Source organism: Aptenodytes forsteri, unplaced genomic scaffold (genome assembly GCF_000699145.1).
Source record: "Aptenodytes forsteri isolate BGI_AS27 unplaced genomic scaffold, ASM69914v1 Scaffold333, whole genome shotgun sequence".
Lineage (NCBI taxonomy): Eukaryota > Metazoa > Chordata > Aves > Sphenisciformes > Spheniscidae > Aptenodytes > Aptenodytes forsteri.
This window is the reverse complement of record NW_008794542.1, coordinates 2,006,554-2,021,854: the sequence shown is the minus strand read 5'-3', so window position 1 is coordinate 2,021,854 and position 15,301 is coordinate 2,006,554. Positions and strand designations below refer to the sequence as shown.

The 15,301-nt window shown below is 36.6% G+C and overlaps 1 protein-coding gene across 2 annotated transcripts in view; it reads right to left on the bottom strand.

Annotated features, from left to right (window-relative positions):
• Positions 1-5,309: 5,309 nt before the first annotated feature.
• TBC1D19 (TBC1 domain family member 19) overlaps positions 5,310-15,301 on the bottom strand; it is a 57,733-nt gene continuing 47,741 nt past the window's right edge. For both annotated transcript variants that reach the window (XM_009272300.1, XM_019470212.1), the window contains 7 exons: positions 13,723-13,767; positions 12,432-12,464; positions 9,919-10,028; positions 8,617-8,708; positions 7,756-7,871; positions 6,713-6,783; positions 5,310-5,702 (listed from right to left, as the gene is read on the bottom strand). In XM_009272300.1, coding sequence (XP_009270575.1) covers positions 5,628-5,702; positions 6,713-6,783; positions 7,756-7,871; positions 8,617-8,708; positions 9,919-10,028; positions 12,432-12,464; positions 13,723-13,767 — 542 coding nt within the window. In that variant the 3' untranslated portion in view covers positions 5,310-5,627. The remainder of the gene's footprint in view (positions 5,703-6,712; positions 6,784-7,755; positions 7,872-8,616; positions 8,709-9,918; positions 10,029-12,431; positions 12,465-13,722; positions 13,768-15,301) is intronic.

Here is a 15,301-nt window from a genome sequence, read left to right as displayed (position 1 = left end):
ATATGATGTGGCTATAACGTAATATTTTGTCTTTGACTATCGAATTCCAATTTGTCTCTTAGCAACATGAAACAGATTTTTTTTGTTTAAAACAAAGCACAGAAATTGGTCGCATGCTTTGCCTTGCGCAAATTGTGAGTTTTAACTCCTTTGTTAAATATTCCATTTATTTTGGTCATAATCCCAAAAGAAACAATTCGTTCAAACTGTTCAGCCAAACACAATGTCATTTGGCAAACCGCCACGGTCCTCCATAAAGCCAATTCCCTGGAGATAATTGTTGGCACATATCAGTAGTCCAACATCTAGAACAACACACTGGTTTTGAAACATGGGCAAATACAGGCCCCGCTACATCCTCCTTCACAGACCTTGAAGTTCACCGCCGGCAACCAGCGATGTCTGACAACACACAGAATCAGGTGAACCTCCTGCGCTTAAATGCAGACTCAAAAAACGTGGTTTGCCGAAAAGCAGTATTACCGCCCTGTAATTACTTTAAGGCTGATCCCCAGTCAGTAATTAGCACAGTTTTAGACTCCGTTATAATCATTTATGTGTTGCAGTCCTACAAATCCTGCTGAACCCAAGACAAACATCCTATTCTAACCGTATATTTGTTCTGTCCCCGTTAACATCTGCACTGTTTGTCATCCGCAGAGACACGAGTACCCCGAGGTGCTTCTCAAAAGCGTAATTGGTCTGTATGGCCATCATTTGGGAGGTATACTATTAATTGCCGAATTAAAGAGAACACTAAGATGAGACATTTTAACACTGTTTTAAAGCAGAGCACAACTGTTCCACTGCTGGATCAAAATGATCTTCCCTGCATTAATAGTTTTGTTAAGGTATTGACAAAGCTGAGCATGAAGTGTGCAGGAAAAAAAAATGCTTTCAGTGATTTCAATTAGCAGCACAGTTTATTCTGGATTCTAGAGATTTCGGATTATTCTGTGGTTATTTACTACAATAAATGGTTCTTGCAAAACTGCTCACAGACGTGCAGTCCCTCATAACAAGTGTGGCCTTATGCTAAAAGCCTGAAGCCTCCAGAAGGGGTTTTTTTGCCCCCTTTCATACTCGTCCTAAAGCTGTAAAAAAAACCCCAAACCAACCAACCCCGCCACAGTCGTCCTTCAGCGCCTCTTCTGAAACCCAGTACCGTTAATAGGGCTATCCGGAGGGGGAATAATTCACAGGGATGGTTCTCCTGCCGGCGCTGCCCAGGAGGACAGGAAGGCTGGCTAATGCCCCCGGCCCTGCTTGCCGGTCCGGGCCCTGGCCCGGGCCCTGCTGCCATCCCCTGCCCAGTAACTGCACACGAAGCGAGTTTCTGGGGGCCGGAGGAAGGCAGCTGCAGCCGGCCGTACAAACCACGCAGCTCTGTTGATCTCAAATAGGCGCTCCCGCTAATTGCCTTTCCTGTGCGGGCTCTGGCGATGAAAGCAGCACGGACGGGAACGGCCTTTGGGAAAGGAGGGCAAAGGAAGAGCCCGGCAGCTCCCGCCGCCCCTGCCGCATCCTCCCGCCCTCCCCCATTTCCTCACACAAAATACTGGACAGAATATTTTACCGATATGTTAAGATATGTCGTAAAGGCTCTTCTCCTTCCTCACTGAAGATACAGCCCTACGGTTTTGCAGTATATTTCAGTATCTTTTAAATAAACTTATTTAGTGTTAATAAGCAGCTTACTAAATTGCTTTCCCCTAACTGATCTTTATACAGCGATTCCGTTTAATGAAATCCCTTCAGTCTTGTTGGAAGAATTTTATAAAATTCACTGGATGACAGTAAAAGAGGCATATGCTTGGGCATATTTTTTTTGCTGGTTTCTGGTAACAAGTAGAAATTTGTCTTAAAATAGTGTCTCTTTCCAGCCTTTTCCCTTTTCTGGGATATCTAACTGTTCTACAGTCTCCATACTCTCTCCATTTCTCATAATAAAATTTGTTACTATGACAAAAAAAATCCACTAAAAAGTAGAAACTGTTCTAGTTATTCAATTGTTCCATTACCCAGCCACCAAGATTTAAATTTCAATATATTTTTGGAAGCACTGAACAAAGATAACTTGGGTACATTTTTAGACAAGCCTATTTACTTTTGCGTTTTTTAAACAGTCTATTTTACATCACAAGAAACCTCTGACAGATCATAGCCAGAATATTAAGGTAAGCAGCAAAAAAATAATCTTTAAATGTGGACACAATTGGTTCTTGTACTGAAATGTCTGTTTATATTGATTTCAGATACGGAGGAACAGACCAAGAAAAACAATCTGGTTAAATTGAGCCACTGAAAGTTCAGCTGAGCCTGTTTAAATCAATATAATTGTCAATTTAGATACGATTCTAGTATCAAAATCTGGCCATTACTTAAAACAGCAAAAATGAAAAAGGAGTTTTAGGAATTTGGAAGTCAAATGATAGACTACAGACATCAACAGGTTTGAACTGGTCTCTAAACTTAAAGAATTAAAACTTAAATAATTGATACTACCTACGTATACAAGAGAAGTATCTAGCTGTAAGATAGAAACCAGTCATTTTAATATTTTTTAAAAAATATTTGAAATGAAAGAGTGTTATTTAAGCAAGGGAGATTAAATACAAGTATCAGCCAGAATCTGAAACGCAGTATTTTGTTGGAACAAAAATGAGAAACTGAGGGCAACATGAAAGGATTTTTAATATTTTTTAAAAAATATTTGAAATGAAAGAGTGTTATTTAAGCAAGGGAGATTAAATACAAGTATCAGCCAGAATCTGAAACGCAGTATTTTGTTGGAACAAAAATGAGAAACTGAGGGCAACATGAAAGGATTACATCTTCACTGAAGGCAACATGAAAGCAATACATCTTCAGTAAAGGCAATTTTTTAAAATAGATTTTAAAAAAGATATAAAAATCTAACAGTATAGTTGAAGCCTAAGGAGAGGATCTCATTCGTTTTTAATCTCATCTTAACCTCATTTTTAAAGCAATTATACTCATTTTGCCTGTATACACGTCCCTCCGTGTGTGTGTGTCCATCTTTCCGTGTCTCAGAGAAGTCAACTTAAACATCTGACAAAAGGCAGCAGAGGTCTTCAAGAGATTTGCTGCTACAGCTGGTCCATACGATACCTGGCTCAAGAGCTGCATGCAGTCCGTGAAGCCTTTGGCCAACCCTGAAGTAAGAGGCACAGCATCGCCCCAGGCTCACGGAGCAGCCAGCCCGGGCAGTCAGCACGAGTGGCACAGCCGAAGATGTGTGTTGGTCCACACTAGCCGCAGAGCGCCAAGGTCCCTGTCCAGCCATCAGGAGAAACGAGGGTGGAGGTCAGGAAGAGGAGATTAAGTACTCCAGTGGGGAAGGTAGAGGGGACACAAGGGAGATGCAAGGTTGTTCGGATGAATAACGAGGTGCCAAGTCAGAGGAAAACAGACCATATTCTGTTAGTCGCAGAACTGCTTGTTCAAACAAGAACCCAACAGTCTCTATCTCTGCCTACTTATAACATTTTCAAAACTAGTAAAAATGAAAAAAAGAAAAAATATCACTCAAAAATCCCAGTATGGAACGGGTTAGGATACTGTTCAGATTCTGCACAATGTACTTGCACAGAGCAATGGGAATTAGAGGGTCAGCAGACCTCTAGGGAATCTCCCTTGCTATTTACTAAATACTTTTAATTCCCTAAAAAGCCATGGTAACCTTGTAATGACCTTACTGAGCCACAATTCTTGTGACTGCTTTGTAACATTATAATTTCTAAATTGCTACCCAATCTTACGGATTTTAAAAACTGCAAAATGCCGCATTTTTAGAGGTAGATGGGCATTATGTGTTGTTCTGAAGATGAAATAAGGTCTTGCAGTTAATACAGAAACTGAGCATCCTGAAGTATAACCAGGAATTCAGGAGAGGAGAAACTGCTCACATCTTTTAGGAATTTACTCTGTAATCTTTAGCAAACCACTTTATTTTTCTATGCCTCCATTCCCCATATATAAAACGGGGTAATACTTGCTGTAAAGATAAAAGCTGTCACGTGTGTCCTCTTTTTAAAAACTACATGTCATAGAAAAGCCTCTAGTTAAACAGTTAAAACCATTTCTTGCAAATATTAAGGAAAGATCAATTTTCTTTGTTATCCAGAACAAAATTTCCCTGAATATCCTCATTCAGTATGTCACATCTGTTAAGCAGTTTGGTTCTTTATACAAGAAGTGATCATATGGAGTCTACAACTTTACCTTTTTTAAAATTAGCCTTATAAATATACTAGCAGTCTATAAAAGTTCAGTAAGTTTCTTACTACATTATCCTGACAGAGACAAGAATCACAGACATAAAGCTCATAACCCTATCTGAGACTGCACTTTAGATCACTTTTCAGACAACTTTTGAGCAAACTATGAAGGATTCATGTTTCACTGTCATACGTTCAGTATGTATGACAAATGATGACAACTACATGTATGTAAATTAGGCGAAGATAAAAGTCCTACGGCAAACACAGTGGCTAGATTACCCATTATGTTCTTTTGACTTTGATCCTTTTTCAGGTATTCAGATATGCTTAATCAAATCAGATTATTGATTCCAGCTTTGGTATTAAACCAATCAGTGGAAAAAGCTGGAAGACCTCACAAAAAGGTACAATGACTAACAGACGATGAGCCAGCCTGAGTGTGTAGTGACAGTCCGTCACACATCGATACAAGTTTGGATTCTGAACTGAAGCCCGAGCTGTTGAATCAGAGAGGCTGGAAAGTATGCAAAGGCATAGCACTGCTCTCCCAAAGAGGGTGCGGGGCACGGCGAGAGGACTCTTGGCATCGTCCTCAGGGGAATAGTTTGGCTCACGTAAGGACCAGCTCCAACAAGTTCTGAAGGAAGCTATGCTCAGGCCTTCTCTGCAGGGGAACATATTTTACGACACGGGGCCTTTGATGGGGCTCTGGGTAGGAGTTTAGAAGACGCCTGAGATAGCTGTATACCTACCTGAAGATGAATGGGGAATGCGTGACTACATCTCTGTATATGAAAAGAATAAACGGAAGTAGCTAACGTGAGAAAGAACATGGAGAAAATTTCTGTGAAGCGAATAAATAAGATAGAGATAGCAGAACTGGTGTATGATCCTATCTTTTTCTTAGAAAATGAGAAAAAAATTCTTGCAAGTTAAAGCATCTTTATTTTCTCAATTGACGGTATTTGAGCTGATACCCTCTAAGCTGTGAGCTTGAAAAAGTAATTTCATATTAAAAGAGAGCTTTTACAACTCCAACTTTAACATCACAACACTCGGATCACAAATTACATTTACTTAATTACATTTACATTTATTTAATATTACATGCATTTTTAGACACTGATTCATATTGTTCATTTGCACAAGTAGTAATTCTTAATGTACAAGTAATAACCATTGCTGTTACGGTGAAATTCAGTAGCATGCACTGCACACACTCGTGTGCAAAGTTATTGTTTTCAAATAGAAAATTTTAAGGTCATGATTTCTAAATTAATATTACACATACAGCTTAATTTTGGTTTTATGCAGACATTGCATAGTTGATGATTAGCTTCTCAAGAAAGACTGGAATTGTGGTACCAGTATTGTTGAAGCAGATCAAGTGACAGTAGCGAACAAGAAGATTTGAAGAAGAGGCATAACTTTCAGGGTTGAAAGGTCAGCAAGCACAGCCTGGGATAAAAAACAAAAAGGCTTGTTAAACTTGACATTTGAATCAAATTTCTGTAAAGGAAGTCAAGAAGTCAGAAGAAGATTCAAATCCTACAATACTAACAATAATTAGATTCAGACCTGGCTAGAAACAAATTACGCTGTTTTATGTTAGTGCCGTATTGTATTATTTTTCATTCTAACATTTCAAAGAAAAAGCATATGTTTACGTATATAAACCAAGTAACTTTATTTTAGCCTTTAGCCTTACTTCAAATATACATGGCATCATGGGTGAATAAGGGGTCTAACATTTCAACTTGCTTCTAAAAATAATGGGGAATTAAGAATCCTTATCCTGTGGCTTGGATAGTACTTGTGAAGTAAGTCCAATGTAATGACTCAAATAGTCAATGTCTTCGCATGAAAGTATGTTGGAAAAAAAAAAGAAAGAAAGGGTCATCACAAGCTCTCAAAGTTTGAAAAAAATACATCACCAGATTTTTGGGAAACAATATATTTTAACAAATTCCTAGAGATAAACAATAATAATCTTCACCTTAACGACTTAATTTTCTTCATTTCCCATCTGTAAAATGACAGTACTTGCAGTGAAATTTCAGATTCAATATTGACAAAAATAATCTTGTAAAATTTTTGTAATATCAAAAAGCACAGAAGCAACTACATTAAAATGCACTGAGAAAAAAGGTGCAAACCGTCACAATATTTCGAAAATAATATATCCCACAAACATAGATTATATATTAAGAGACAAAAAAAATCTGATTGTACAAAATAATTTGATAACATTGCATTTTTGTAGCAAATATACTCTTTTATTTCTTTTTACTCCAGAAAAGCAGTATTATGTACTGCATGTTCACAATTTCCTTAGTTTTTTATCTAAGGTAAGAATTTAGGCAGAAAGATTTGCACTATGCACCACGTGCCATGCGAAGCTTAAGTTACTCTTGTTGGCAAAGCAACAGAAACTATTTCAATCTCCTCTAACTGAAACTTATCCTTACTTCAGCTGCAGCCAGTGATGTCACCTCCATCAGGTTGACTGCTCGGAAAGCAAACACAGCAGCTGCCAAGACTGAAAGGAAAGACCCAATATTTAAGTTGCTGACCTGTTAATTAGTAGTTAGAATTTATCTTGATGTAAAATACCCGTTCTCACTCCCTCAGAGTAACTATTTTGATTCTGAAGAATAATATACAATGGATGGCCGTGTTCGAGTTTCTTTGGCCATTCTTTAAAACACAACATTCTTCCAGAAAAGTCTGAGTGAAAATGCTTGAGTTTCAGGTGACTAGCTTTTAATTAAAAGGGACAAGGTGATTTACAATTAGTTAATTTCTAAGCCAATAATTTTAATTTATTTAAATAGCAATATTTCAGTTGTGAATATTATATAACATTAAAAACACCATTCATTTATTTTGTACTATCTTACATAATTGTATTTCTCTACATAGCTGTCTTACATGAACCAAAACCTTTTCTCTTCTCTTCACCTACTTTGCATTTAAAATCTGACCCAACTGAAGATACATGTCTTCCTTAGAACCCCCATCTAAAACCTTGCATAAAACTTAGGACAGAATTTCCTTTATAAGAAATAAGTACAAAACTTTCAAAGCCTCTTAAAAGATGGGGCTTTGAAAGAAGAAATCCAGCAAAATCTGGGGAATTCTCAGTTGCTCTAAGTACTGAAGAAGCACTTGCCATAAATGGGTAACATGAATCTTGTATTCTGTGAAAGGTGATAAACTCATTTATTGTTACCACTGAAGCTGAGAGAACATCCTATGTTCTGTTCACAGACCACTTAGCATTTTTGGAGTGCTGTCATAAAAAAAAAATTACCTCGCATATTTTTGTTAGAGATGCAGTATTTATGCAGTTCTAGTTTTCTAAAAGTTATACTCTCTGACACGTATGTCATCTACTTTCAGCATTCAAAGAGCAACTATTTTCTTCTTGTCACAAAACACATTGAAGCTAACATGTATTTGCCTTACATCCACCTGGACTTAACACATTTTGTAAAAATGATTATATTACCAGCAAGAATTTCTAGAGAGTTGTATCCCAGGATTCTGTCCCAAAGAAGCAAGAGCTGATCTGTAGCTAAATAACCAGAAAATGCCCGTACCATCCATTTAAATGAAATTCGTAGCCTGCAAACAAGTGATAAACAATAGTTATTATATTTCTGTCTCCCATAATGATCAGACAGATCCTCTATAAATTGAAAATATTTTATTATTCTTCTGCATTTCTCTTCCAGGAAGAATAGCCATTTTCTCTTGCTGCATTAATAATCAATATTTTTGTTTGCAACAGCCATCAGAAAACTATTTAGCATCTCATTTGACAAAGTACTAATATCATTAAAATAGTCTGACCAAGCAATCACATTAGAGGGATCCTCAGCTATTATCACCCCCAATGTTTCATTCTTTCTGCTTTTATGCTATTATGGTGGATACCAATTATAACAAGATTTTCAGGTTCTGTTGCACTTGGTGCCATGAGTACACTACAGAATGACAGCCTCTTGCTCTCTCTCCCCTTCCAGTAGCTTCTGCTGTAACTAACATATCTCTGTCTTCTGTCCTCTAGGAAATAAATCACTTAGTTCCATGAGATCTGACATGAATAACTGAAACTTAGCTAAATAATGCAGCATTTCTCATGGAACAATTCTCCTCTCTTCTTCACAGAACATACAGAAGAAATATGCACAAAGCACATATATGCAGGTTAGAGGAAGGGCTCCAACTGACTTTCAAGGAAAAATGGCACATTGATGTTTGCACTTTTGAATAATTTCCCATAGCTTTTAAATCAAAATACTGCAGAACAGCATTTTCTGAACAATGAATCTGCAACATTTGTAGCAAGTCAGAAAGAAGTACTTACGGCTGAGCCCCAATTTCTCGAAGGTGATAAAAGAGCTGGGGCAGATGGGTTTGTAGAAGAGTCTCGAACAGCAAACACAATGACACAATGCCCTAATGAAACAAGATCATATCCTGAATACTAACACTCATCCTGTCAAATCTGATAAAACAGTATCAGCATGTAAGTATGCATGAATTTTTAATTCAAGCAATAAAACACTATTAATGATATAATACATAGCTCACGTAAGCAGGACAAACAGCTCTAATGCCTTCAGTCACTAAAGCCTTGCTCCTACAATTCTATGTATGTATTAGCAACATAATATATTTTGATAGTCCCTTTCAGCTGTAAGTTACTTATGGTATTTGTATGTCAGGGTCTAAGTACCTAGTGGGTTATTATAATATGACCTACTTGAAATATTTCCACTTCGATGAAACAGAACTCAGTTACACTATATATACACTAAAAAACAGAGGATGTGAGAAATAATATATCTCTGAAACTAGAAACAAACAGCAATGGGGACAATTACAAAAAGTTAAATGCAAACACATTTTAAAATTTCTTGTAAAAATTACCATGAAAATTAAAAGACTCCTGTCTGACTGGTTTCCCTGCTATTAATGACTGAAAGCACAATGCACAGCCTTGAAATGGTATATCAAGGAAATGATTTTCTTTTAACCAGGAAATGTTTTCAAAAAGTAACATAACTATCCAGCACTTTGTGAAGGAGAAAAAAAAATTACTATGTTTTATTCTTCAAAAATAGAAGATGAGCAAATTTCTTCAATTGTCTTACATTCAAGACAGCTGGTCCTGATCATAAACATAACTAAATTATTTAAAATTCATCTAGTAGTGCTAAAAAGCACATAAAAGAAAGTGCTGTCACATAAAGGTACTTGAGTTAAAGAAACAGACATCAACTTGATATCACTGAAACAATATCTGTATATATATGACCCCAGAAAACACTAAAGTGTGTGTGCTTACATGTTATTGATTGAAATGAAAGCAAGTACGCATTTATGTAACTGCTTGAACTGAGAAACCTATTACACAAAAGACTTGACTCTCAAAAAAAAAAAAACCCTCATAAAATGAGAACTGTACTATTTTAAAGTACATGATATTCTATAGCAAAGACTAACATTGACGTAGAAAACAACAATATCCAAACTGGAGTTACCTAATATTCTTTCCAAGCTTGTATATAGTTTTCAGTCACATAGAAAATCATGCCACTGTATATTATTGTTACATAGCAAACAGAATATCAAGTGAGTGGGTTTTAATTCCTAATGAACTTACAGAGGGATGAGAAGAGATGGAATGGAGTCTGAAGAAAAAACGCACATACATCTCACGGAATATCTGATACAATTTGGAAGGTTCATGGTACAGAAAACAAAGTGGAGCAACTGAAAGGATAAAAGAATTATAATTGACTCAACACTGTAAACTGCTAAAAGAGTTCAATGATTAAGTGCATGAAGCATGAGGAAAAAACAAGTAATTTATAGTAGTACAATTTACAAAAACAATACTAAACCAATTATTTAGACAGAGATATTTTATAATAGAGTCTATCATTTGATGTAAAAAGTTAAGAAAGGGAGTACAATACATTCTAGATAATAGTTCTATATATTTCAAGAATCTAAACCAATTAGAACCTGCTTACTACAGCGCTGGCTTCCTAAGCATAAGAAATACGCTTTAAGGATAGCTTCTCTGGGGTGTAGGGCAACGATATGTTGAACAATGCAAGTTTTTGATTCAACCGTCTATAACTTCCAGTGTGCTCTTGGGCTAGTGACCATCTCCAAATTGGTTCCCCGTTTGTAAGACTGGAATAAGTTTACTGCTTGAAGATGGGTGTTGTGAAAACAAAAATATTAAAAAAATAGCTTCTGGTTGCCACAATAACATCACGTAAGTATGACTGATTGATGGAGACCTGTTTATTTCTTATAAGATCTGAAAAACACGGACGTTTGGTACTTTACTGTTTAGAAGTGTTTTAATATACCTGATTCAAAATAACAGTTGGCTACATTTGTAAAGCAGCGGTTCTCAAACTTTTTTTCAATCAGTCCCTTTTTTCTTTTTGTAAAAGTCTAGCATATAGATAAATCTATTGTATGTATATGCTGTACAAACACAATCAGTTCCCCGCGATTTCTACGCCATTCATTCAATGCATGTTTCACAGACAGTTGTTCTCTATGCATTTCTGTAATCAGCTTTTTCATCTGTCCACTCACTCACCACATCTACTGCTTCATTTTACAGGCGCATTCATTCTGGATGACAGCTTACATTTTAACATACTCATAGTCCCTATCTCTAGATTCACCTTCCCTTCCAGTTTTATTTACACAAAGATAGGGATATGGATACATTTGTTGTATGTATACATATGCACGTAGATATATGTACATATATATATATGGGTGTATGCATGTGTGAATTCATTTTCATACATATATCAGAGAAGGTGGCTTAATAGAAAATAATGGCGTATGTGTATGAGAGGTGGGGTGCTAAGGTAGCGTGAGATGTTCACAGAAATGTGCACTTACGTAGGGGTAAGAAAAGCAGAGGGTGTTACTAGTGTGCCTGTTTTTAAGGATTGAAGATGGAGGTGGAAGAGTTGGCAGCGTGCATATGTACATAAAGGCCAGGAGGATAACAGAACAGTGCCTGACAGTTGGCACTGTACGAGTGTATGCATGCGAACATGCAAAAGTGTATAGGATTTACATAAGGACCCAGATACTTCCTCCGAGAGCAGCACAGCCTGGAATACACAGGATGCTCTGCTTGGTCCCAGCTACCTTACCCACAGCCTGGAGTTACACTAGTGTTTCTGCTGCCTTACTTTTCAGCCTCCCTCTTTCTCACAACCAGCATATTCTGAGCCCTTACAAGGACAGAGGACAGGAGGGAGGGAAGAAGCTCACACCCAGTTTGAGAGACGCTGTTCTCAAGGGCAGAGTCAAATACAAACATTTTGAAAAGTGGTTTCACACAGAAAAATTGAAAGCCTCCTAGTGAGTACCTAAGGAAGAGTTTGTAACTAAGCTGTTCATTACTTCAAAGACTTAGATTCCCTACTCAGGTTCAAATTTGCATTTCATATTTAAATCGCCTGATTTTAGTGATCGTGTGATCATTAAACTTTCCAATTAGCAAAACATAGCATTTTAAGTATAATCTTAAAATCTGCTTGCCCTGTGATGCCACAAACACCTTTGATAAATCAAAGGAAAAAACTGGAAGGCTGTAACAAACAGTCTCACATTGTTGGAGTCTCTTTGCACTAGCTGCCTTGTTACGTCAGAGACCTGAGGAGATTTTTCTGCTCTTTTCCTAGAAATCTTGTTCCTCTGTGCAGTAAAGTAGCAACCATTCTATCATTTAATGCTCCTTTAACACTTGTTCTAGGCAAATGGATACAGCAACAGGCCTTTCACATAATTCATGTTTTTAAGAACTCTTTTCACAGGTAACTTGGTCTATCCAGAAGTGATACACAAGAAAAGAGCAATCTGTCAACAAACTTTATCCCTCTATTCATATACATTAAGATGTATAGCTCAACTATTAGCTCTCAAAGAAGGAACTCCCACACGGTAGCGAGCTGTAATGTGAGTAAACAGAAACAGCCTGGAATTTTTAAAATTATATACAACAGTCTTCATACACAAAGAAACAGAATACACACGTTTAAAAGTTGCAGAAAAGTACATACAGCTTTAAACTACAATACAATAAAAAGCAATCCTGAGGTTTTAAGAGTTTATGAGAGTCACACTTACCATACATAGAAAAGCCGTGAAAAGGAATTACACCTACAAAACAAAAATATTTTTTTTTGTTCTTTCATATTTCTTTTTATCCATGTAAAAAAAAATGTATTGTTCCCCCAAGTTTCTAAACTGTATTCTGCCTACCATAGGAATAAAATATTTCCTTGTTATGGCACCTGCAGTCTTAGATCTCAATCTTATAATTATTTAAGTACAGGAATTGTATCACTTACTTCAGTACAACCAACTACGTGCTTGAACACATGCTATAGTTCCTAGAAAGCCAAGTAAAGCTCTGTTTCCATGAAGTTATTACATATAAGCTTTGCTGAAATCAGAACCTAATTTCAGATAAATGACAACCTGTAAATGTCATGCACTGATAAGGAGGGAGCAGGAAAAAAGGAGGCCAAGACCTCTAGTCATTCATGTAGTACTTGGATAAAACATTTAGAGGACTTGGCAGTTGTATCATGACAGTTCTCTCCTCCGTTCTAGCTGATCTTAGCTCCCATTCATTAATTTTCATAGAGGACCGGTAAGAGAGAGCTGCTTTGGCAAAAGGTCATAAGGACAATGCTTCATGGCTACAAAGCTGCAAAGAATTGCAGAGGCAAAAATGGAAGAAGGGGGAACAAAAGTATGTGCTACAACTGACACCACTGGAACACAGAAGACCTAAAAGACAAGGCCAGAGACACAGATTTAAGATTGGTGACCTAAGGCGTAAGGCCTTGAAAGCAAGAGCAAAGAGCTTGAACGTAAAATACAAATGCAGTGCAAAAACAGGGAAAGGATTCAATAGACGGGGATTGAAATGGTCAAAATAAGAGCTGAAAAAAAGAATTTTAATAACTGAAGTAACAACAGCAGCAATAGTATTAACTTAAAATTATATAGATTAGTTATATCTGAATTTTTAAAATGAACACAAATTTTGAAAGGAAAAGACTTTAAGGTGTGGTTTGTTGAGTACTGAAAAGCTGGGGGTTAGACAGTTTCAGCAGGTATCATTCAGATCTAAGTGGTGATACAAGACTGGAATACAAGCTGCTGCACCAGAAGTTGTTTTCCTTCTCCTTCCCACAAACATAGACAAACTCCGTATGTGACTACTAACACCAGGCTGAATGTGGTTTTGGAGTAGCTTCAGTCCAGCTTACTCCTTTAAATTAATGAATTTTGCAGAATAACAGCAAAACATAATTTGTAATAGAAAGAGAAGTTATCAAGTATTTGAGAAAAAAAATCCTGTATCTTTCCAATCTACCACTAGAGGAGGCAACAGTATAATTCTTACCATTTGGAGGATAGAAAACAGCATATTCTTCCATTCCAAGTTTTCCTGTGAATCATCAAACCACAATTAAAATGTGATTAAACTGTTAAAAGGTATGAAGATTTAAATTAAAAAGGTAGATTCTAAGGTACAATTTATAAAAATCATAACTAATTACATTATTGACCATTTGATATTGTCTAAAACAAGCAAGCAATGCAATTGGACAGGTACGGTGTCAGATCTAAAACTAAAACGCAGCACCAATACGGGAGGAAGACAAACAGCAAAAAAGAGGAGGAAGATTTCAGCAATGCTATCCCACAGAGATTTTATTTGGGTGTGTCTTAGGAGCTCTAAAGGTGTTCGCTGCAGACCTTGAGGACAGTGAAGCTCTATGAGGGGATAAGGTTAAGGGGACCTAGGGACAGGAAAGGCATTTAAAAAGATACAAGAACAGATAAAAAATATTCAAGGCTTCATTAAGCCTGCAACAGAGAGGAAGGTGGATGGTATAGTTTTGATATAACAAAAAAATATTTAAGCAAGCTGTTGGATACAAAAGATTAATTAAGTCAAGACAATCACTGATAGTATAGACTGACCATATAACTTTTTCTCTTCCTTGCAAAATGAACGTTATATTAGTTAACCATATTTTAACTATAGAACTTAATAATTTAAAATCTACTATTAAAAAAATAACAACTTATTTAGAAATAGAAAAGTGTTTTTAAGCATAATTACAACTAATTAAAAGCTGTAATTATTTTAGTTTTAAAATGAGAAAATTCAACTAGAAAATGTAATTACTTGTATGAAAATTTATAGAATATTCAGAGATCTTTTAGATCTCTGTGTATTTTGTTCACTCTACACAGAAGAATTTAGCACAGGGAACTTTTGTCAGGTTCAATGGAATCTGGACTTAGCTATTTTCCTGTAGCAAGAATTGACTGAATTAAATTCAAAATTAACCTGTGAAGCTCTTGCCTGCTACCCCATGAAAACAAAACCAGTATTTTCCAATTACAGAAATCAGTTGTTTCATTAAACTAAAAAATACTTTTAACTTTTCCTTTCAATAGTTTGCTTGCTGTGCAGCAGGGAGTTGTAATCTGGAAGGAAAGTATTTTTAGCATAAAGCACATCTCTTGGAAAATTAGGCAAAAATAGGACCTACAAGCCTTTCGGATTTACACTGCACAGGTTCAACAGAGATTTAGATTTCAGCAACTTCATTCCCCAGATTTGTCTAAGAATAAGTAGGATGCTCCCCATAGCTGTGTTTCTGGGCTGCCACGGCTCTGTGCCTGAAGTGAGACCTGGGATCCCACTGCTGTTCAGCTCTCAGGTGAGCCCTTTGCTTGTTTCAAGAAGTAGGTAAAGAAAACTCCCTAATTCAGTTAAAGAGAGAGAAAAGACCTACAAAGCAATAGAGGAAGGAAAAAAAAAAAAGAAAACAAACATTGCCTCTAGTGAACATAAGAAGCAGCAAGAGGAAAACTGTCAGCAGATGTCCTGTTCAAAAAAGTACTGGTACGGGGATGTCGTGGTTTAACCTTAGTTGGCAACCGAGTACGACACAGCTGCTCACTCA